At 44.2% G+C, this 25,078-nt stretch overlaps 1 protein-coding gene across 1 annotated transcript; it reads right to left on the bottom strand.

Annotated features, from left to right (window-relative positions):
• Positions 1-12,309: 12,309 nt before the first annotated feature.
• LOC141164335 (parvalbumin, muscle-like) lies at positions 12,310-24,588 on the bottom strand. Its single transcript, XM_073649467.1, has 5 exons — positions 24,439-24,588; positions 23,779-23,855; positions 22,691-22,820; positions 13,005-13,108; positions 12,310-12,691 (listed from the first exon to the last, which is right to left on the bottom strand). Exons 2-5 carry the CDS (start codon positions 23,840-23,842, stop codon positions 12,663-12,665), a joined length of 327 nt encoding a protein of 108 aa, XP_073505568.1. The 5' UTR covers positions 23,843-23,855; positions 24,439-24,588; the 3' UTR covers positions 12,310-12,662.
• Positions 24,589-25,078: the final 490 nt, after the last annotated feature.

The following is a 25,078-nucleotide window of genomic DNA, read 5'->3' as shown; positions in this document are numbered from 1 at the left end:
CTCCCTGCAGAGTAGTACTCCCCGAAAGAAATACTCCTGCAGAGCGTAAACAAGCTATACGGGCGTAACTGACCTTTTTTTTTTTCTTTACTTAAACGACGCTCACAATACTTAATCAAATCGTCAACTTTACCACAATAAAGACACAATCCCTCAGCGAACCTCCGGTCTTTTTCCAGAGAGCGGAGTGGCATCCCCCCAACTTCCATCAGTTCCCCACCGTCAGAGCAGATTTTCTGGGGACTAGAACCTGACATTACAGGAGTCTTTACCTCATTCACCCTGGACCTCAGTCTCCTGTCTATGCGAACAGCTAACTGCATAGCTTCCTGCAGAGTCTCAGGTGCAGGGAATGCAATTAGCAAATCCTTAACCCTTTCACTCAGACCAGCAAGAAATAAATATTTCAGCGCCGAATCATTCCACTTAACTTCTGAAGCCCATCTCCTGAAGTGTGTGCAATAAATTTCAACATCATCTGACCCCTGATTCAAACGTCTAAGTTCTGATTCAGCAGATGAGATTCAATCAGGATCGTCATATAATTGCCCCATAGCAGAAAAAAATTCTTTAACAGAACTTAAACATGGATCATTACGCTGTGGTTCTTTGCGCAAAAGTGACATAATAAAACCAATGCGCTGTGATTCATTCCCAGAGGATCTTGGTCTCAAACGAAAATATAACAAACAAGCATTTTTAAAGGAAAAAAATCTTGCTGTTTACCATAAAAAAACATCAGGCAGTCCTACCTTCGGTTCCACAAAATGTGCTCCAGGACAGCTACTCACGTGTTGCTGAAGCTCGGCCACCTCCAGAGACAATCCCTGCAGGCGTTGAGCCAAATCCTGGACGGAAACCATATTGATCCCCGAATTTCTTTCCTTTCAGATTTTTTTGGGCTGGACTTACTGTTATGATCTGCAACAAGAACTAAAGAAAGATAGGGGAAAGCTGTCCCTACAGTAAGACTCAGCTGAATCCCTACGATGTAGCGGGCAGCCTGTTCCTTGTGAACAGACCCACTTTTGTCCTTGGCTAGTCTGAATGGAGACCTATAGAAATAAGGGAGGGGTCCCTAAAAGTACTAAGGACTGGGACAAAAAGGGGACACCTCCTAACAGAAGTTGCTGCAGAACACAAAAGACAAATTGACAAAAAGTACTAGAGGTCTCAGAGGAGCAAGCGAACTAGAAAGATATAGGCACCGAAGCATCTGGCTAGAGAGACAGTCAAACAACACTGAAGTCCAGCAAGGCCAGAAGGGCGGAGCTGGAATATATAGGCAGATGGTCACATGACCGCAAAACACAAGATAGAAAAAACTAACAGGAGGGTTCTAACAAGAATAATATGATGCATGCAGACTGTACCTTACCTGCCACCACCACACTCTAATCAGCATCTCTGTTTATCCATTCCTCTTACAGGTATGTGACCCAACTTTCCCACCTTGACTTCCATGCAGATTTCTCTATACCTCTCTGCTCCTATTTACTAATGGTATGTGATTCAAGCTACACCAGCTACCCCCCACTTTCATTTATGACCTTGTTTACTTAACTTTTGACTATCCAGCATCTGTTTCAGCCTTAATCAGCTGATCAAGATGAGCACAGACCACTCCCCTCTGGTTCACAGCTGAATGCATTCTGATACAAATATATTGTGGGCCAGGAGTCTGTGTCAGACTTTAGTCTGTGGCCTTTACCTTAAGTGTGGCCATTAGCTGAAGTGTGAGAAATTTGAATTAATCCTGATTAATGTGATGCATGCAGACTGTACCTTACCTGCCACCACTGCACTCTAATCAGCATCTCTGTTTATCCATTCCTCTTACAGGTATGTGACCCAGCTTTCCCATCTTGACTTCCATGCAGATTTCTCTGTACCTCTCTGCTCCTATTTACTAATGGTATGTGACCCAGCTTTCCCATCTTGACTTCCATGCAGATTTCTCTATACCTCTCTGCTCCTATTTACTAATGGTATGTGACCCAGCTTTCCCATCTTGACTTCCATGCAGATTTCTCTATACCTCTCTGCTCCTATTTACTAATGGTATGTGACCCAGCTTTCCCATCTTGACTTCCATGCAGATTTCTCTATACCGCTCTGCTCCTATTTACTAATGGTATGTGACCCAGCTTTCCCATCTTGACTTCCATGCAGATTTCTCTATACCTCTCTGCTCCTATTTACTAATGGTATGTGACCCAGCTTTCCCATCTTGACTTCCATGCAGATTTCTCTATACCGCTCTGCTCCTATTTACTAATGGTATGTGATTCAAGCTACACCAGCTACCCCCCACCTTCATTTATGACCTTGTTTACTTAACTTTTGACTATCCAGCATCTGTTTCAGCCTTAATCAGCTGATCAAGATGAGCACAGACCACTCCCCTCTGGTTCACAGCTGAATGCATTCTGATACAAATATATTGTGGGCCAGGAGTCTGTGTCAGACTTTAGTCTGTGGCCTTTACCTTAAGTGTCCATTAGCTGAAGTGTGAGAAATTTGAATTAATCCGGATTAATGTGATGCATGCAGACTGTACCTTACCTGCCACCACTGCACTCTAATCAGCATCTCTGTTTATCCATTCCTCTTACAGGTATGTGACCCAGCTTTCCCATCTTGACTTCCATGCAGATTTCTCTGTACCTCTCTGCTCCTATTTACTAATGGTATGTGACCCAGCTTTCCTATCTTGACTTCCATGCAGATTTCTCTATACCTCTCTGCTCCTATTTACTAATGGTATGTGACCCAGCTTTCCCATCTTGACTTCCATGCAGATTTCTCTATACCTCTCTGCTCCTATTTACTAATGGTATGTGACCCAGCTTTCCCATCTTGACTTCCATGCAGATTTCTCTATACCGCTCTGCTCCTATTTACTAATGGTATGTGACCCAGCTTTCCCATCTTGACTTCCATGCAGATTTCTCTATACCTCTCTGCTCCTATTTACTAATGGTATGTGACCCAGCTTTCCCATCTTGACTTCCATGCAGATTTCTCTATACCGCTCTGCTCCTATTTACTAATGGTATGTGAGCCAGCTTTCCCATCTTGACTTCCATGCAGATTTCTCTATACCTCTCTGCTCCTATTTACTAATGGTATGTGACCCAGCTTTCCCATCTTGACTTCCATGCAGATTTCTCTATACCGCTCTGCTCCTATTTACTAATGGTATGTGACCCAGCTTTCCCATCTTGACTTCCATGCAGATTTCTCTATACCGCTCTGCTCCTATTTACTAATGGTATGTGATTCAAGCTACACCAGCTACCCCCCACCTTCATTTATCACCTTGTTTACTTAACTTTTGACTATCCAGCATCTGTTTCAGCCTTAATCAGCTGATCAAGATGAGCACAGACCACTCCCCTCTGGTTCACAGCTGAATGCATTCTGATATAAATATATTGTGGGCCAGGAGTCTGTGTCAGACTTTAGTCTGTGGCCTTTACCTTAAGTGTGGCCATTAGCTGAAGTGTGAGAAATTTGAATTAATCCTGATTAATGTGATGCATGCAGACTGTACCTTACCTGCCACCACTGCACTCTAATCAGCATCTCTGTTTATCCATTCCTCTTACAGGTATGTGACCCAGCTTTCCCATCTTGACTTCCATGCAGATTTCTCTGTACCTCTCTGCTCCTATTTACTAATGGTATGTGACCCAGCTTTCCTATCTTGACTTCCATGCAGATTTCTCTATACCTCTCTGCTCCTATTTACTAATGGTATGTGACCCAGCTTTCCCATCTTGACTTCCATGCAGATTTCTCTATACCTCTCTGCTCCTATTTACTAATGGTATGTGACCCAGCTTTCCCATCTTGACTTCCATGCAGATTTCTCTATACCGCTCTGCTCCTATTTACTAATGGTATGTGACCCAGCTTTCCCATCTTGACTTCCATGCAGATTTCTCTATACCTCTCTGCTCCTATTTACTAATGGTATGTGACCCAGCTTTCCCATCTTGACTTCCATGCAGATTTCTCTATACCGCTCTGCTCCTATTTACTAATGGTATGTGAGCCAGCTTTCCCATCTTGACTTCCATGCAGATTTCTCTATACCTCTCTGCTCCTATTTACTAATGGTATGTGACCCAGCTTTCCCATCTTGACTTCCATGCAGATTTCTCTATACCGCTCTGCTCCTATTTACTAATGGTATGTGATTCAAGCTACACCAGCTACCCCCCACCTTCATTTATGACCTTGTTTACTTAACTTTTGACTATCCAGCATCTGTTTCAGCCTTAATCAGCTGATCAAGATGAGCACAGACCACTCCCCTCTGGTTCACAGCTGAATGCATTCTGATACAAATATATTGTGGGCCAGGAGTCTGTGTCAGACTTTAGTCTGTGGCCTTTACCTTAAGTGTGGCCATTAGCTGAAGTGTGAGAAATTTGAATTAATCCTGATTAATGTGATGCATGCAGACTGTACCTTACCTGCCACCACTGCACTCTAATCAGCATCTCTGTTTATCCATTCCTCTTACAGGTATGTGACCCAGCTTTCCCATCTTGACTTCCATGCAGATTTCTCTGTACCTCTCTGCTCCTATTTACTAATGGTATGTGACCCAGCTTTCCCATCTTGACTTCCATGCAGATTTCTCTATACCTCTCTGCTCCTATTTACTAATGGTATGTGACCCAGCTTTCCCATCTTGACTTCCATGCAGATTTCTCTATACCGCTCTGCTCCTATTTACTAATGGTATGTGACCCAGCTTTCCCATCTTGACTTCCATGCAGATTTCTCTATACCTCTCTGCTCCTATTTACTAATGGTATGTGACCCAGCTTTCCCATCTTGACTTCCATGCAGATTTCTCTATACCGCTCTGCTCCTATTTACTAATGGTATGTGACCCAGCTTTCCCATCTTGACTTCCATGCAGATTTCTCTATACCTCTCTGCTCCTATTTACTAATGGTATGTGACCCAGCTTTCCCATCTTGACTTCCATGCAGATTTCTCTATACCGCTCTGCTCCTATTTACTAATGGTATGTGACCCAGCTTTCCCATCTTGACTTCCATGCAGATTTCTCTATACCGCTCTGCTCCTATTTACTAATGGTATGTGACCCAGCTTTCCCATCTTGACTTCCATGCAGATTTCTCTATACCTCTCTGCTCCTATTTACTAATGGTATGTGACCCAGCTTTCCCATCTTGACTTCCATGCAGATTTCTCTATACCGCTCTGCTCCTATTTACTAATGGTATGTGATTCAAGCTACACCAGCTACCCCCCACCTTCATTTATGACCTTGTTTACTTAACTTTTGACTATCCAGCATCTGTTTCAGCCTTAATCAGCTGATCAAGATGAGCACAGACCACTCCCCTCTGGTTCACAGCTGAATGCATTCTGATACAAATATATTGTGGGCCAGGAGTCTGTGTCAGACTTTAGTCTGTGGCCTTTACCTTAAGTGTCCATTAGCTGAAGTGTGAGAAATTTGAATTAATCCTGATTAATGTGATGCATGCAGACTGTACCTTACCTGCCACCACTGCACTCTAATCAGCATCTCTGTTTATCCATTCCTCTTACAGGTATGTGACCCAGCTTTCCCATCTTGACTTCCATGCAGATTTCTCTGTACCTCTCTGCTCCTATTTACTAATGGTATGTGACCCAGCTTTCCTATCTTGACTTCCATGCAGATTTCTCTATACCTCTCTGCTCCTATTTACTAATGGTATGTGACCCAGCTTTCCCATCTTGACTTCCATGCAGATTTCTCTATACCTCTCTGCTCCTATTTACTAATGGTATGTGACCCAGCTTTCCCATCTTGACTTCCATGCAGATTTCTCTATACCGCTCTGCTCCTATTTACTAATGGTATGTGACCCAGCTTTCCCATCTTGACTTCCATGCAGATTTCTCTATACCTCTCTGCTCCTATTTACTAATGGTATGTGACCCAGCTTTCCCATCTTGACTTCCATGCAGATTTCTCTATACCGCTCTGCTCCTATTTACTAATGGTATGTGACCCAGCTTTCCCATCTTGACTTCCATGCAGATTTCTCTATACCTCTCTGCTCCTATTTACTAATGGTATGTGACCCAGCTTTCCCATCTTGACTTCCATGCAGATTTCTCTATACCGCTCTGCTCCTATTTACTAATGGTATGTGACCCAGCTTTCCCATCTTGACTTCCATGCAGATTTCTGTATACCGCTCTGCTCCTATTTACTAATGGTATGTGATTCAAGCTACACCATCTACCCCCCACCTTCATTTATGACCTTGTTTACTTAACTTTTGACTATCCAGCATCTGTTTCAGCCTTAATCAGCTGATCAAGATGAGCACAGACCACTCCCCGCTGGTTCACAGCTGAATGCATTCTGATACATATATATTGTGGGCCAGGAGTCTGTGTCAGACTTTAGTCTGTGGCCTTTACCTTAAGTGTCCATTAGCTGAAGTGTGAGAAATTTGAATTAATCCAGAATAATATGATGCATGCAGACTGTACCTTACCTACCACCACCGCACTCTAATCAGCATCTCTGTTTATCCATTACACTTACAGGTATGTGACCCAGACCACTCCCCTCTGGTTCACAGCTGAATGCATTCTGTTACAAATATATTGTGGGCCAGGAATCTGTGTCAGACTTTAGTCTGTCAGAGAATATGAATAGCGGTACCAGAGCGCCAATAACAGGGCAAAAATATTAAAAGGACAGATTTATTAATACACACACAACGCGTTTCGGTGGACACAGCCACCTTCATCAGGTGTGACAAGCAGCAAACAATTGATCCTTATATACATTTGACTAGGTATACAATTACTTAAAAGGGGCGGGGCCAGATACAGAGTAATACCTCTATATTAACCCCTTGAGTTCATATATGCTCAATAGAGTAAAAAGGATTGTTATAAAATAATGCCTAATGAAGCATATAGGGTTCTTATAAAAAGGATTCGCTGTAAAAAACAACAACTTGTGAATCCTATAATCTTAATACTTCATAGGATATATTGTCATCTACCACCCTATATTTTAGATTATATAAAAAAATAATAATAATAATAATTTTTACATACAACATAAAACAATGCATAAATATAAAGTTATAAAATTACAATCAGTTTCTATCATTGTAATTAGGAAAAGTAGACGAAGAAAGGAAAGAGAAAAAAAAAAGAGAAAAAAAAAATAAAAAAAAATAATATAATAAAAAAAAATAAAAATTTTTTTTCTTTAAATTTTTTCTCTTTTCTCTCTCTCCCCCCTCCTCCCCTCCCTCTCTCCTTTCCCCTCTTCCCTCCTTCTCTCTCTCCTCCCCCATCCTCCCCCATATAAAAGATATATATAATAAATTTGCTAATTACTCTGATTACTCTGTATCTGGCCCCGCCCCTTTTAAGTAATTGTATACCTAGTCAAATGTATATAAGGATCAATTGTTTGCTGCTTGTCACACCTGATGAAGGTGGCTGTGTCCACCGAAACGCGTTGTGTGTGTATTAATAAATCTGTCCTTTTAATATTTTTGCCCTGTTATTGGCGCTCTGGTACCGCTATTCATATTCTCTGATTGTCCTTTTCCCCCTGTCGGGGTGCGGTAGAGCTGCCTTTAATCTATTGTTTTTTCACCTGTGGGAGCAATTTAATTAAAATTACTACCCTGGTTTTCCAAGCTGCGCTGCCTTAACCCCTCCGGAGCGCTGCCGGGGGTGTTGGTGAAGCTGGGCGTCCATCTCGGCATTACATGCTACTAACCTGACCACGTGATATACCACCAAGAGATCAGGATCTGTGAACGCCGCTGGAAATAGATGACAGCCACCAACAGAGCGGAGCTTGTGGAGCTTTACACTGGGGTTGTGCAGAGGTGCACAACTTCATAAGGTTAGTAGCCATCCCCACACCCCTCTACAAATTGCAATACTGAGTCACCCATTGCGCCTTGTTCTCTCCTCTCTTTACAGACTTTAGTCTGTGGCCATTACCTTAAGTGTGTCCATTAGCTGAAGTGTGAGAAATTTGAATTAATCCAGAATTGAACCTGAAGGGAACTGAAGGGAACTGGATACTAAGTCACAGTAAACAATGTTGTGTTTGTTTTCACTCTCACCTCCTTAATCCTTCACTTCTTACAACCACGCCAAATCCCTACACCTAGTAAGGAACTCTTCATCTCTCCCTCCATTCTCTCCATCCATCTCACTTCTTCCTCAGAGCTATTTCTTAACATACAATCCTTTGTTTCCAAACACAGACAGCCACCTCATGCCCTCTCCTGCTCCCACCTACTAATGCTTTCTCTGCTGCTCCTCACTGCCGGTGACATCTCTCCACATCCCGGCCCTCCTTACCACATCCCTACTATCACTTCCACCTCCTATCCACGATCTATCCCAAACTCTCGTAACCCTTCTAACCTTATACCCATCCGCCCAGCTCCTGCTTCCCCAGTCCCCCTAACAGGAGCGCTATGGAACGCTCGCTCCGTCTGCAACAAACTTTCCTACATTCACGATCTCTTCATCACTAACAAGCTTTCCTTCCTTGGCATCACTGAAACCTGGCTCACCCCCTCTGACACGGCCTATCCTGCTGCACTTTCGTATGGCTGATTCCACCTCTCCCATACCCCCCGCCCCACCGGCAAGCACGGTGGCGGAATAGGTTTCCTCCTCTCAGATAACTGCTCCTTCACCCATATCCCACTGCCACCCTCAATTACTCTCCCCTCTTTTGAAGTGCACTGCGTGCGCATCTACTCCCCCTCCAACCTCCAACTGACTGTCATCTGCCGCCCCCGAGGATCAACCACCACTTTCTTTGACCATTTCACTACTTGGCTACTTCATTTCCTCTCCGTTGACATCCACACTATCCTCATGGGCGACTTTAACATCCCCATTGACACTTCCCTCAGCTGCCTCTAAGCTTCTATCCCTCATTTCATCCTTCGGTCTTACTCAGTGGTCTTCCACACCCACCCACAAAGATGGCCACACACTGGACCTCATCTTCACCCGCCTCTGTTCCCTATCTAACCTCTCTAACTCACCTCTCCCTCTCTCTGACCACAACCTACTCACATTCTCTTCTCTCTCCTCCCCGGGGCAGCAATCCCCACTCCACAAACTTGCATACCCTCGCAGAAATCTCAAACACCTTGACCTACACTCTCTCTCTGAATCCCTCCTCCCTCTTACAGACATTAGTTCCTTACATGATGCAGATGTTGCTGCCACTTTATACAACACCACAACCGCTGCAGCTCTCGATTCGGTCGCCCCCCTCACACATACCAAGGCTCGCACAATCAACAGACAACCCTGGCACACAAGCCTAACTAAAGAACTGCGATGGGCCTCCAGGGTTGCTGAGCGTAGATGGAAAAGGTCCCACTCCAATGAGCACTTCATCGCATTCAAACAGTCCCTCACTACCTTCAAGTCCACACTCACTGCAGCAAAACAAACATACTTCGCATCTCTCATATGCTCCCTGTCTAACAACCCCAAACAACTATTCAACACCTTCAATTCTTTCCTTCGTCCCCCAGTGCCTCCTCCCTCTCCTCTTATTTCAGCTGAAGACTTTGCCTCATTCTTCAAGCAGAAGATTGACACCATCAGACAAAGCTTTTGCCTAAAGCCCACACAGCCCCTCCCCACACCTACTCAACCCTCTTCCTCCAAAACCACCTTCTCTGAAATCAACTTTCCTCTTTACTCTCCAAATCACACCTCACCACCTGTAAACTTGACCCAATCCCGTCCCACCTCATCCCAAACCTTAACACTATCTTCATCCCAACCCTAGCCCATCTCTTCAACCTGTCACTAACAACTGGTGTCTTCCCCTCATGCTTCAAACATGCCTCAATCACCCCCATCCTCAAAAAGCCCTCCCTTGACCCATCCTCTGTGTCTAGCTATCGCCCCGTATCACTTCTCCCCTATGCCTCAAAACTACTGGAACAAGACGTCCATTCTGAACTGTCCTCCCACCTCTCCTCTTGCTCCCTCTTCGACCGCCTACAATCTGGTTTCCGACTGCACCATTCTACTGAAACTTCACTGACTAAAGTCACCAACGACCTACTAACCGCCAAATCCAAGCGACACTACTCTGTCCTCCTCCTGGATTTGTCATCTGCCTTTGATACAGTGGACCATTCCCTCTTACTACAGACTCTCTCATCTATCGGCATCACAGACTCGACCCTATCCTGGATCTCCTCATACCTAACAGACAGGACATTCAGCGTCTCCCACTTGCACACCACCTCCTCATCTCGCCCCCTATCTGTCGGTGTCCCCCAGGGTTCAGTTCTAGGACCCCTGCTCTTCTCCATCTACACCTTAAGCCTGGGACAGCTCATAGAGTCTCACGGCTTTCATTATCACCTCTATGCTGATGACACACAGATCTACCTCTCTGGACCCGATATCACCTCCTTACTAACCAGAATCCCACAATGTCTGTCCGCTATCTCATCCTTCTTCTCTGACAGATTTCTAAAACTTAACATGAACAAAACAGAATTCATCATCTTTCCGCCATCTCATTCAACCCCCCCAACTGACCTATCTATCAACGTCAATGGCTGCCCACTCTCCCCAGTCCCTCAAGCTCGCTACCTTGGGGTAACCCTGGACTCTGAACTCTCCTTCAAACCACATATCCAAGCCCTTTCCACTTCCTGCCGACTCCAACTCAAAAATAACTCCCGGATCCGCACATTCCTCAACCATGAATCTGCAAAAACACTAGTGCACGCCCACATCATCTCCCGCCTCAACTACTGCAACCTCCTGCTCTGTGGCCTCCCCTCTAACACTCTCGCACGCCTCCAATCTATCCTAAACTCTGCTGCCCGACTAATCCACCTGTCCCCCGCTATTCCCCGGCCTCTCCCCTCTGTCAATCTCTTCACTGGCTCCCCATTGCTCAGAGACTCCAGTTCAAAACCCTAACCATGGCATACAAAGCCATCCACAACCTGTCTCCTCCATACATCTGTGACCTAGTCTCCCGATACATACCTGCACGCAACCTCCGATCCTCACAAGATCTCCTTCTCTACTCCCCTCTTATCTCCTCCTCCCACAACCGTATACAAGATTTCTCCCGTGCTTCCCCCCCTACTCTGGAACTCTCTACCACAACACATCAGACTCTCGCCTACCGTGGAAACCTTCAAAAGGAACCTGAAGACCCACCTCTTCCAACAAGCCTACAACCTGCAGTAACCACCGCTCCACCATACCACTGCACGACCAGCTCTACCCTCACCTACTGTATCCTCACACATCCCTTGTAGACTGTGAGCCCTCGCGGGCAGGGTCCTCACTCCACCATACCGCTGCACGACCAGCTCTACCCTCACCTACTGTATCCTCACCCATCCCCTGTAGACTGTGAGCCCTCGCGGGCAGGGTCCTCGCTCCACCATACCGCTGCACGACCAGCTCTACCCTCACCTCCTGTATCCTCACCCATCCCCTGTAGATTGTGAGCCCTCGCGGGCAGGGTCCTCGCTCCACCATACCGCTGCACGACCAGCTCTACCCCCACCTACTGTATCCTCACCCATCCCCTGTAGACTGTGAGCCCTCGCGGGCAGGGTCCTCACTCCACCATACCGCTGCACGACCAGCTCTACCCCCACCTACTGTATCCTCACCCATCCCCTGTAGACTGTGAGCCCTCGCGGGCAGGGTCCTCGCTCCACCATACCGCTGCACGACCAGCTCTACCCTCACCTACTGTATCCTCACCCATCCCCTGTAGACTGTGAGCCCTCGCGGGCAGGGTCCTCGCTCCACCATACCGCTGCACAATCAGCTCTACTCTCACCTCCTGTATCCTCACCCATCCCTTGTAGACTGTGAGGCCTCGCGGGCAGGGTCCTCGCTCCTCCTGTACCAGTCGCTGTCACATTGTGTTCAAGATTATTGTAATTGTTCTTGTATGTATACCCCTTTTTCTAATGTAAAGCGCCATGGAATAAATGGCGCTATAATAATAAATAATAATAATAATAATTATGTACGGACCGGCCGCAGGTCTCTAGACCAAATTCAACAGCCTCAGGACACCCGCAGCGGCTCCATTGTGGTCTGTACTTGGACCTCAACACACAAAGGTGAGAATCCAACCGAAGAGTCAATAGAGGCAGAAAAGTTCACCAGTTTTCAAAAATGGCTGCAAAACAGATAAACATGATAATAAAAAGGTTCTGGACTGAGATGTATTTGCTCTTTATTACATTGTGTTTAAGCATGAAAATACAGCAGAGGTGGAGGATAAAATCCAGCAGATATCAGAGGTGGAGGATAAAATCCAGCAGATATCAGAGGTGGAGGATAAAATCCAGCAGATATTAGAGGTGGAAGATAATATCCAGCAGATATCAGAGGTGGAGGATAAAATCCAGCAGATATCAGAGGTGGAGGATAAAATCCAGCAGATATTAGAGGTGGAAGATAATATCCAGCAGATATCAGAGGTGGAGGATAAAATCCAGCAGATATCAGAGGTGGCGGATAAAATGGGAGAAATATAGAAATTGTTGTCCAGGGTCGGAGATAAAAGGCCAGAATAACGGCGGAGCTCCTTTTATTTAGGATCTCTTCACCATGGCGATAAAATCTACAAACGGAGACAAGACGGTGTTAATAGGAAGAAAAGAGCAAAAAGCAAATCCACACGTGGTGCTAAAACAATGGCGGCTGTGCGGGGGGCTGCCCTCCATGTAGACCTGAGCCAGAAAATACCGAAATGTGACAGCGAAGAGGTGGAAATTCACAGTCTCCACCAGACGCTGATTCATCTCTCAGTTGATGGAAAACTCAGGATTTGTTGCAGATTTTTCCCATTGGCTTCAACGGGAACATGAAAATTTGTAATCAAACCTTAGTTTTGCAGACTTAGACTGCGATTCCTGCCACACACACACACTTACCATCCCGGCTGATTTTGCCATTTTTGCCCCCGGCAGAAAGAAAGTCTCGAGTTTCCTCGTCGGAAAGAACTCTGCCCTCGGGGGAGAAGCCTAGCAATATAAGGCTGGAGAAAGGAGAAATGATTACATGTAGATCCTGATGTTTTATTATCACTATAGCGGGCACATATATGGGAATATGTCTGACAGGTCTGTACCCCACCCCGATGTGCCCTGACCTGATCCCCTTTCCTCTCTGATGCCACACTACAACTAGATGACAATGGAGGAACATCAGGAGGTCAGTATTCGTTACTGGGGTGTCAGGATGCCACTTTATCTGACGCATATTTATATTTAGGGTGCACAGAAAAATCAGGACTTGTGGCCCGGAGAAGTCTTCATATCAGTCAAAGAGAAAAGATGAAAAGAGCTTGCTTGATTGGCTATTACTGGGAATATCCTAGATGACGCAAGAGCTAAAATAATAACGGCTGATGGATGGAGAACCTGAGCTCTGAAGATGAGTGAGTCCCACAAGTGAGACCACCATCTATTAGTCATTTATGGCATGTACTGTGAATATGAACGCTGTTCTGGTGCTATATTTTTGTTACTAAATTGATTCTGGTGCATTTATGTACTGTTTGGTTTTGGTGCTGTATTTATGCACTTAGCTTGGTCCTGTTGCTATATTCATGTGTGGAGCTTAGTTCTGGTGATGTATTCATGTACTGTTGATGGATCTGGTGCAGTACTTATGCATTGAGCTTGGTTCTGGTGCTACATTTATACACTTTGCTTGGTAGTGGTGCTGTATTTATGTACTGACCCTGACTCTGGTGCTGAATTTATTTTATAGGCTGTGTTCTGGTGCTGAATACATATCTTATGTTTGGATCTGATGCTGAATTTGTGTTATTCACTGGGTTGTGGTGCTGTATTCATGCTATGAGCTTTATTCTGCTACTATATGTTATGAGTAAAGAAAAATCCAGTGGCATGTTATTTGTTAAAAGGGACACCATAATAGGTGTAATTAATCCCAATAGAAAAACTACTCCAAATAGACATTTAAGAACAGGAGAATACGGAGTATATATATAGTTCTAACAGTAAATTTTATTAATATAACAATTAGCAATTTAAAAGGTTGTGTAGAAAAGATAGACCGAGAACCATAGATTCTATGGACTCTATTGGACACTATTTTTCACCTTTTTTGCACATTTTTTTGCAGGATACGGCCAGGCCTCTTTAGTGTTGGCTGGGTGAATTGGGGCGTCTGTCCTGTGGGGTGCACGTTTATAGTGTTGGGCAACCCACTTGATCTAATATAATGGGCGTCATCAATAGGCTGCAAGCCAGACACTGTGCACCAAACCTACAGTATCTGTGTGACTGGCGCCCTATGCAGACTCCATCGGTGTGCATGTATAATACTACACAGCCACCCCCTCCATGAATTTGTAAGTTAGTGAGTGGCTGTCTGCATCCGTATTTTGCACATGTGCTGCCCCCGCCTTTATCATGGAGGCTTGCTGCATCCTGCAGTGCATTGGTAATCTGACCTGGTGTTGGTAAGGCATTATCTTTTACTGTGATGTTTTTTGAAATTATGTCCAATGTTCACCGTTATATTCATGTTGTATACTTGGTTTTGGTGCTGTATTCATGTTGTATACTTGGTTCTGGTGCTGTATTCCTGTTGTATACTTGGTTGTGTATTCATGTTGTATACTTGGTTCTGGTGCTGTATTCATGTTGTATACTTGGTTCTGGTGCTATATTCATGTTGTATACTTGGTTTTAGTGCTGTATTCATGTTGTATACTTGGTTGTGTATTCATGTTGTATACTTGGTTCTGGTGCTGTATTCATGTTGTATACTTGGTTCTGGTGCTATATTCATGTTGTATACTTGGTTCTGGTGCTGTATTCATGTTGTATACCTGGTTCTGGTGCTGTATTCATGTTGTATACTTGGTTCTGGTGCTGTATTCATGTTGTATACTTGGTTCTGGTGTTGTATGCATGTTGGATACTTGGTTCTGGTGCTGTATTCCTGTTGTATACCTGGTTCTGGTGCTATATTCATGTTGTATACTTGGTTCTGGTGCTGTATTCATGTTGTATACCTGGTTCTGGTGCTGTATTCATGTTGTATACTTGGTTCTGGTGCTGTATTCATGTTGTATACTTGGTTCTGGTGCTATATTCATGTTGTATACTTGGTTCTGGTGCTGTATTCATGTTGTATACTTGGTTCTGGTGCTGTATTCATGTTGTATACTTGGTTCTGGTGCTGTATTCATGTTGTATACTTGGTTCTGGTGCTATATTCATGTTGTATACTTGGTTCTGGTGCTGTATTCATGTTGTATACCTGGTTCTGGTGCTGTATTCATGTTGTATACTTGGTTCTGGTGCTGTATTCATATTGTATACTTGGTTCTGGTGTTGTATGCATGTTGGATACTTGGTTCTGGTGCTGTATTCCTGTTGTATACTTGGTTGTGTATTCATGCTGTATACTTGGTTCTGGTGCTGTATTCATGTTGTATACTTGGTTCTGGTGCTGTATTCATGTTGTATACTTTGTTCTGGTGCTGTATTCACATTGTATACTTGGTTCTAGTGCTGTATTCATGTTGTATACTTGGTTCTGGTGCTGTATTCATGTTGAATACTTGGTTCTGGTGTTGTATTCATGTTGAATACTTGGTTCTGGTGTTGTATTCATGTTGTATACTTGGTTCTAGTGCTGTATTCATGTTGCATACTTGGTTCTGGTGCTGTATTCCTGTTGTATACTTGGTTATGTATTCATGTTGTATACTTGGTTCTGGTGCTGTATTCCTGTTGTATACTTGGTTCTGTATTCATGTTGTATACTTGGTTTTGGTGCTGTATTCATGTTGTATACTTGGTTCTGGTGCTGTATTCCTGTTGTATACTTGGTTGTGTATTCATGTTGTATACTTGGTTCTGGTGCTGTATTCATGTTGTATACTTGGTTCTGGTGCTGTATTCATGTTGTATACTTGGTTTTAGTGCTGTATTCATGTTGAATACTTGGTTGTGTATTCATGTTGTATACTTGGTTCTGGTGCTGTATTCATGTTGTATACTTGGTTCTGGTGCTATATTCATGTTGTATACTTGGTTTTAGTGCTGTATTCATGTTGCATACTTGGTTGTGTATTCATGTTGTATACTTGGTTCTGGTGCTGTATTCATGTTGTATACTTGGTTCTGGTGCTATATTCATGTTGTATACTTGGTTCTGGTGCTGTATTCATGTTGTATACCTGGTTCTGGTGCTGTATTCATGTTGTATACTTGGTTCTGGTTCTGTATTCATGTTGTATACTTGGTTCTGGTGTTGTATGCATGTTGGATACTTGGTTCTGGTGCTGTATTCCTGTTGTATACTTGGTTCTGGTGCTGTATTCATGTTGTATACTTGGTTCTGGTGTTGTATGCATGTTGGATACTTGGTTCTGGTGCTGTCTGCATCCGTATTTTGCACATGTGCTGCCCCCGCCTTTATCATGGAGGCTTGCTGCATCCTGCAGTGCATTGGTAATCTGACCTGGTGTTGGTAAGGCATTATCTTTTACTGTGATGTTTTTTGAAATTATGTCCAATGTTCACCGTTATATTCATGTTGTATACTTGGTTTTGGTGCTGTATTCATGTTGTATACTTGGTTCTGGTGCTGTATTCCTGTTGTATACTTGGTTGTGTATTCATGTTGTATACTTGGTTCTGGTGCTGTATTCATGTTGTATACTTGGTTCTGGTGCTATATTCATGTTGTATACTTGGTTTTAGTGCTGTATTCATGTTGTATACTTGGTTGTGTATTCATGTTGTATACTTGGTTCTGGTGCTGTATTCATGTTGTATACTTGGTTCTGGTGCTATATTCATGTTGTATACTTGGTTCTGGTGCTGTATTCATGTTGTATACCTGGTTCTGGTGCTGTATTCATGTTGTATACTTGGTTCTGGTGCTGTATTCATGTTGTATACTTGGTTCTGGTGTTGTATGCATGTTGGATACTTGGTTCTGGTGCTGTATTCCTGTTGTATACCTGGTTCTGGTGCTATATTCATGTTGTATACTTGGTTCTGGTGCTGTATTCATGTTGTATACCTGGTTCTGGTGCTGTATTCATGTTGTATACTTGGTTCTGGTGCTGTATTCATGTTGTATACTTGGTTCTGGTGCTATATTCATGTTGTATACTTGGTTCTGGTGCTGTATTCATGTTGTATACTTGGTTCTGGTGCTGTATTCATGTTGTATACTTGGTTCTGGTGCTGTATTCATGTTGTATACTTGGTTCTGGTGCTATATTCATGTTGTATACTTGGTTCTGGTGCTGTATTCATGTTGTATACCTGGTTCTGGTGCTGTATTCATGTTGTATACTTGGTTCTGGTGCTGTATTCATATTGTATACTTGGTTCTGGTGTTGTATGCATGTTGGATACTTGGTTCTGGTGCTGTATTCCTGTTGTATACTTGGTTGTGTATTCATGCTGTATACTTGGTTCTGGTGCTGTATTCATGTTGTATACTTGGTTCTGGTGCTGTATTCATGTTGTATACTTTGTTCTGGTGCTGTATTCACATTGTATACTTGGTTCTAGTGCTGTATTCATGTTGTATACTTGGTTCTGGTGCTGTATTCATGTTGAATACTTGGTTCTGGTGTTGTATTCATGTTGAATACTTGGTTCTGGTGTTGTATTCATGTTGTATACTTGGTTCTAGTGCTGTATTCATGTTGCATACTTGGTTCTGGTGCTGTATTCCTGTTGTATACTTGGTTATGTATTCATGTTGTATACTTGGTTCTGGTGCTGTATTCCTGTTGTATACTTGGTTCTGTATTCATGTTGTATACTTGGTTTTGGTGCTGTATTCATGTTGTATACTTGGTTCTGGTGCTGTATTCCTGTTGTATACTTGGTTGTGTATTCATGTTGTATACTTGGTTCTGGTGCTGTATTCATGTTGTATACTTGGTTCTGGTGCTGTATTCATGTTGTATACTTGGTTTTAGTGCTGTATTCATGTTGAATACTTGGTTGTGTATTCATGTTGTATACTTGGTTCTGGTGCTGTATTCATGTTGTATACTTGGTTCTGGTGCTATATTCATGTTGTATACTTGGTTTTAGTGCTGTATTCATGTTGCATACTTGGTTGTGTATTCATGTTGTATACTTGGTTCTGGTGCTGTATTCATGTTGTATACTTGGTTCTGGTGCTATATTCATGTTGTATACTTGGTTCTGGTGCTGTATTCATGTTGTATACCTGGTTCTGGTGCTGTATTCATGTTGTATACTTGGTTCTGGTTCTGTATTCATGTTGTATACTTGGTTCTGGTGTTGTATGCATGTTGGATACTTGGTTCTGGTGCTGTATTCCTGTTGTATACTTGGTTGTGTATTTATGCTGTATACTTGGTTCTGGTGCTGTATTCATGTTGTATACTTGGTTCTGGTGCTGTATTCATGTTGTATACTTTGTTCTGGTGCTGTATTCACATTGTATACTTGGTTCTAGTGCTGTATTCATGTTGTATACTTGGTTCTGGTGCTGTATTCATGTTGAATACTTGGTTGTGTATTCATGTTGTATACTTGGTTCTGGTGCTCTATTCATGTTGTATACTTGGTTCTGGTGCTATATTCATGTTGTATACTTGGTTTTAGTGCTGTATTCATGTTGTATACTTGGTTGTGTATTCATGTTGTATACTTGGTTCTGGTGCTGTATTCATGTTGTATACTTGGTTCTGGTGCTATATTCATGTTGTATACTTGGTTCTGGTGCTGTATTCATGTTGTATACCTGGTTCTGGTGCTGTATTCATGTTGTATACTTGGTTCTGGTGCTGTATTCATGTTGTATACTTGGTTCTGGTGTTGTATGCATGTTGGATACTTGGTTCTGGTGCTGTATTCCTGTTGTATACTTGGTTGTGTATTCATGCTGTATACTTGGTTCTGGTGCTGTATTCATGTTGTATACTTGGTTCTGGTGCTGTATTCATGTTGTATACTTTGTTCTGGTGCTGTATTCACATTGTATACTTGGTTCTAGTGCTGTATTCATGTTGTATACTTGGTTCTGGTGCTGTATTCATGTTGAATACTTGGTTCTGGTGCTGTATTCATGTTGAATACTTGGTTCTGATGTTGTATTCATGTTGTATACTTGGTTCTAGTGCTGTATTCATGTTGCATACTTGGTTCTGGTGCTGTATTCCTGTTGTATACTTGGTTATGTATTCATGTTGTATGCTTGGTTCTGGTGCTGTATTCCTGTTGTATACTTGGTTCTGTATTCATGTTGTATACTTGGTTCTGGTGCTGTATTCATATTGTATACTTGGTTGTGTATTCATGTTGTATACTTGGTCCTGGTGCTGTATTCATGTTGTATACCTGGTTCTGGTGTTATACTCATGTTCTATACTAGTTTTGATGCTGTATTTATGTTATGAGCTTGGTTCATAATCTTATTAAAAATAATCTTTATTTAGATTCCACATTAATATACAGTGTAATTGGAATATTATAATTATTTTATTTGGGTATAAAAGTAGCAATAATTTTTGGCAGTGCACCACCCAGCAGACACATCCTACAAATAGCTTAAATCAGTCTAATAAGGAACCTGTTAAAAGAAAAACCCACAATATACAGGGAACACCACACAAATCCCACTGTATACAAGGAACGGCCTACAAGACCTGCTAAACCCCACATGACCCGCCATATACCGACAACACCCCATAAGTCCCGCTGTATACCGGGAATGACCCAGAAGACCTGAGATATTATAAGAACATCCCACAGGACCCTCCATATACCGTGAATGCCCCACAAGATTGACTGTATACCCAGAAGACCCCCACAAGAGCTGCCGTATACTGGGTACACCCCACAAGACCTGCCGTATACCGGGAACACCCCGCAAGACCTGCCGTATACCGGGAAAACCCCACAAGACCTGCCATATACCGGGAACACCCCACAAGACATGCCGCACACTGGGAACAACCCACAAGACCTGCCGTATACAGAGAACACCCTGCAAGACCTGCCGTATACCGGGAACACCCCACAAGACCCGCCGCATACAGAGAACACCCTGCAAGACCTGCCGTATACCGGGAACATGCCACAAGACCTGCCGTATACCGGGAACACCCCACAAGACATGCCGCACACTGGGAACACCCCACAAGACCTGCCGTATACAGAGAACACCCTGCAAGACCTGCCGTATACCGGGAACACCCCACAAGACCCGCCGTATACAGAGAACACCCTGCAAGACCTGCCGTATACCGGGAACATCCCACAAGACCTGCCGTATACCGGGAACACCCTGCAAGACCTGCCGTATACCGGGAACATCCCACAAGACCTGCCGTATACAGAGAACACCCTGCAAGACCTGCCGTATACCGGGAACACCCCACAAGACCCGCCATATACAGAGAACACCCTGCAAGACCTGCCGTATACCGGGAACATCCCACAAGACCTGCCGTATACCGGGAACACCCCACAAGACATGCCGCACACTGGGAACACCCCACAAGACCTGCCGTATACAGAGGACACCCTGCAAGACCTGCCGTATACCGGGAACATCCCACAAGACCTGCCGTATACCGGGAACACCTCACAAGACCTGCCATATACTGTGAGCACCCCACAAGACCTGCCGCATACCGGGAACATCCCACAAGACCTGCCGTATACCGGGAACACCCCACAAGACATGCCGCACACTAGGAACACCCCACAAGACCTGCCGTATACAGAGAACACCCTGCAAGACCTGCCGTATACCGGGAACACCCCACAAGACCTGCTGTATACCGGGAACACCCTACAAGACCTGCCATATACCGGGAACACCCCACAAGACCAACCATATACTGAGAACACCCGATAAGTACTGCCGTATACAGGAAACACCCTACAAAACCTGTCGTATACTGGGAACACCCCACAAGACCTGCCGTATACTGGGAACACCTCACAAGACCCGCCGTATAACGGGAATATCCCATAAGACCCGCTGTATACAGGGAACACCCCACAAGACCTGCCGTATACCGGGAACACCACACAAGACCTGCCGTATACCGGTAACACCCCACAAGACCCGCCGTATACCGGGAACACCACATAAGACCCGCCGTATACTGGGAACACCCCACAAGACCTGCCATACACCGGGAACACCCCACAAGACCCAAAGTGTACCAGGGACACCCCACAAGACCCGCTGTATACCAGGAATATCCCACAAGACCTGCCGTATACCGGGAATACCCCACAAGACCTGCCGTATACCGGGAACACCTCACAAGACCCGCCGTATAACGGGAATATCCCATAAGACCCGCTGTATACAGGGAACACCCCACAAGACCTGCCGTATACCGGGGACACCCCACAAGACCTGCCGTATACCGGGAACACCCCACAAGACCCGCCGTATGCCAGGAACACCCCACAAGACCAGCCATATACTGAGAACACCCCACAAGATCTGACGTATACCGGGAAAACCCCACAAGACCCGCCGTATACCGGGAACACCCCACAAGACATGCCGCATACTGGGAACACCCCACAAGACCTGCCATATACCAAAAACACCCGATAAGTGCTGCCATATAATGAGAACACCCCACAAGAGCTGCCGTATACTGGGAACACCCCACAAGATCAGCCATATACCGAGAACACTCGATAAGTGCTGCCATATACTGAGAACACCCCACAAGAGCTGCCATATACCGGGAACACCCCACAAGACCTGCCGTATACAGAGAACACCCTGCAAGACCTGCCGTATACCGGGAACACCCTACAAGACCTGCTGTATACCGGGAACACCCCACAAGACCTGCCGTATACCGGGAACACCCCACAAGACCAACCATATACTGAGAACACCCGATAAGTACTGCCGTATACAGGAAACACCCTACAAAACCTGTTGTATACTGGGAACACCCCGCAAGACCTGCCGTATACCGAGAACACTCCACAAGACCCGCCGTATACCGGGGACACCCCAAAAGACCTGCCATATACCGGGAACACCCCGCAAGACCTGCCGTATACCGGGGACACCCCACAAGACCTGCCGTATACCGGGAACACCCCACAAGACCTGCCGCATACCGGGAACACCACACAAGACCAGCCATATACCGGGAACACACCACAAAACCTGCCATATACCGGGAACATCCCACAAGACCAGCCATATACCGGGAACACACCACAAGACCTGCCATATACGGGGAACATCACACAAGACCTGCCGTATACCGGGAACACCCCACAAGACCTGCCATATACCGAGAACACCCCACAAGACCTGCCGTATACCAGGGTCACCCCACAAGACCCGCCGTACCCCACAGAACCTGCTGTTTTGTAGATTCTCTGACCCATTCGTCTAATCGTCACCATTTGTCCCATGTCAGTCGCTCGGATCCTTACTCGCCCATTTCCCGCCTTCCAGCACATTAATGGACGCTTATATCTCCCAGCCTGAGACTATCCTAATATCAGATACTGCTAATTTCTGCAATTGGATAAGTACAGTTATATTGCCTCCAGCGGAGATGTGAAGATGAACTCACCGGGCTTCTGTCTCGTCCACATATCCGTCATTGTTCTTATCCAGGAGATCAAAAACCTCCAGCATTACATTTAGGCTCAGCTCTGTTAGACCAAGTAACTTGGTGTATGTGGCGAAGTTAAATCGTGTAGCTGTAAAATATTTTTGAAGATGATGTTGTAGATCGGTTCCATTATGAATAAAATATTCAAGAATTATATAAAACATTACCCCAATAAGACAAGACAATCCCGAACACAATGGGATTAGACCTGGGACAAGTGCGGCAACGACTGTGCAAGTGATTATTCCTGGAAGGGAGTGACCGCTCGTAGTTTGTGCCTTGATCGGAGTGTAACCGCTAAGTACTGCGCCTCTGTGTATGCTGGTGTTATGTAATCATTAAAACAGCTTCTTATAATCTTCTTCCCTTCAATATGGTCTCCTCCTCTCTATTATAAGGTTATCATTTTCCAAAATTGATTCATTGATTTATTTTTAATTAGCGTATTCATGTTGTTTTCTGTTTGTTGCCTTTGATGAATTTTGTTCAGGTTACTTCTTATGTTTCTACTTGTGATCCTTCTGCCTTCACAATCAGGGACATTTCCTTGTCTTGTTTTTCCCTCTGTTTAATTATGTCCTAATTGTTATGTATGATTTTATCGTGTGGATAATTTTTGCTAAATTTTGATATTTTTTCCTTTTTTGCGTGCCACCTTTTTGGGTTCCAGGTGCGCGTAACTCCTTACCGCCAGATATGACCTTTATGATTATTTTATGTGGTCGCAGACTACTTTTTTGGGGCTCAAAAGGGGAATGCGCACGATTTGACTTTTGATGGATGGGATTTCAGGCACCCTGTCACTTTTCTGATATACTCATACAGTGAAAACCCTTAAAAATTGGCCATAATTTGAGAACTATAACCTCTTAGGGTATTATTGATGGATACATTAGGAATTTAATTTTTTTTTTTTCAGGATTTTACTTGTTAAAAGGCAAACCTTGTGTCAGCCTGAAAAGTTTTAGACTGTGTACTTTTTTAAAAAAAACTTTCATACATTTTGGGTATTTATTGCTTCAAACATGGACAAGAATTTTTCTTACTTTCAAAAGTTCTCGTGGCCTTTTGGATGTCAGCAGGCTTGAGGAGATCAGTTATTTTAGACATGACAGCTCTGGATCTGCAAGAAAATGGGACATTGCAGCAGGACACAAGCAGTGCATTACAGGCAGTTCCTGGGGCAGATCCTGAGCATGAATCTCAAGATATCTGCCCATAAAACCCAGAGCCGGTGCTAGGAACGTACACCGGATGGTGCCAAGAGGCTAAACATATAACCGGACTTGTTTCATTGCTCACAAGATGAAATTTGGGAATTCTATTTCAAACAAACTTAATCTTTTTGGAAGAAATCACTGCTGCCCAGGATGAACCACAAGATCACAAGACTGGTGCAAATCGCAGCGCGTCTCGTATTAACCCGGGACACATCTCATCTACCCTGCACATCCACATCCGGTCCTCACTTATTGCCTTCACACATTTTTTTCGTGGCAAAAACGGTTTCAGATTTATGATAATTGGGAAATTGTAAAAGAAAAAAAATGCTAAAAATTACAGAAAAAAATGTTCACAAAGAGGTCATAATATAGTCTGTACACAGGTCAGAAAACATCCAAAGGGAACGAGGGAAAACAGTAACCAGAGAAGATCTACACTGCCCTGAATGGACTAACGAAAAATCATGGAAAATACGGACTCACCACAAGTAACTGACTGCGGTCTGGAAAGCGGGCGTTCTGTATCGCTGCCGGCACCAGGAGTCGCCCCGCAGAGCGGCCACTGCTCCTATATACCGGCACAGCGCAATTAGGGAAATGACTCTGCGCACGCTACGGACATTAATCACAGCGCGCCCTGACGAGTCCACACCCCATCATAGGGTAATGAGGATTTCATGGAATATTAATGATCTATCCTCAGGCTATGAGTGCACACGGTTTATACGAGCTGTTCATCTATCTAGTGGAAATCGCTTCTTTGGGGACTTTTTTGGGAAGTTTTGGAGATTGTTTCTTCCAAGTTGTGACATGCACTTTTTTTTCCACTCGGCCTTTTTTAAAAACCTGATGCAGAAAAAACAATGTTAAAAAATGAACATATGAAACTCAAATGAATAAGAAGAGTCTTTCAAGAGTTTTTTTAATGATTTTTCTGCTGTTTTTCGGAGCGGTGCTTTTGCTGATCTTCTCCGCGGCTCCGGATGTCACTCTCATTCGCTCCAAATCCGGTGACACCGATTCACAATCACTTCTGCTTCCCAATGGGCAGATTGTGATCCCTGATGTCCCATAGACTTGGGGTCATACAGATATCGGCACGTGGTGCGCCCAGAAATTATTG

The sequence above is a fragment of the Phyllobates terribilis genome, unplaced genomic scaffold (genome assembly GCF_046119375.1).
Source record: "Phyllobates terribilis strain yellow unplaced genomic scaffold, ASM4611937v1 Scaffold_10__3_contigs__length_209671492, whole genome shotgun sequence".
In the NCBI taxonomy this organism is placed as follows: domain Eukaryota; kingdom Metazoa; phylum Chordata; class Amphibia; order Anura; family Dendrobatidae; genus Phyllobates; species Phyllobates terribilis.
This window is presented reverse-complemented; position numbering and strand designations above follow the sequence as displayed.

Coding starts and splice junctions, on each gene's coding strand:
- LOC141164335 (XM_073649467.1), bottom strand. CDS start 23,842: ATGTCTAAAATAACTGATCTCCTCAAGCCTGCTGACATCCAAAAGGCC. Junction 22,821..23,778: donor GGCCACGAGAACTTTTGAAA/GTAAGAAAAATT, acceptor AATATTTTACAG/CTACACGATTTAACTTCGCC. Junction 13,109..22,690: donor GTGGACGAGACAGAAGCCCG/GTGAGTTCATCT, acceptor TCCTTTCTCCAG/CCTTATATTGCTAGGCTTCT.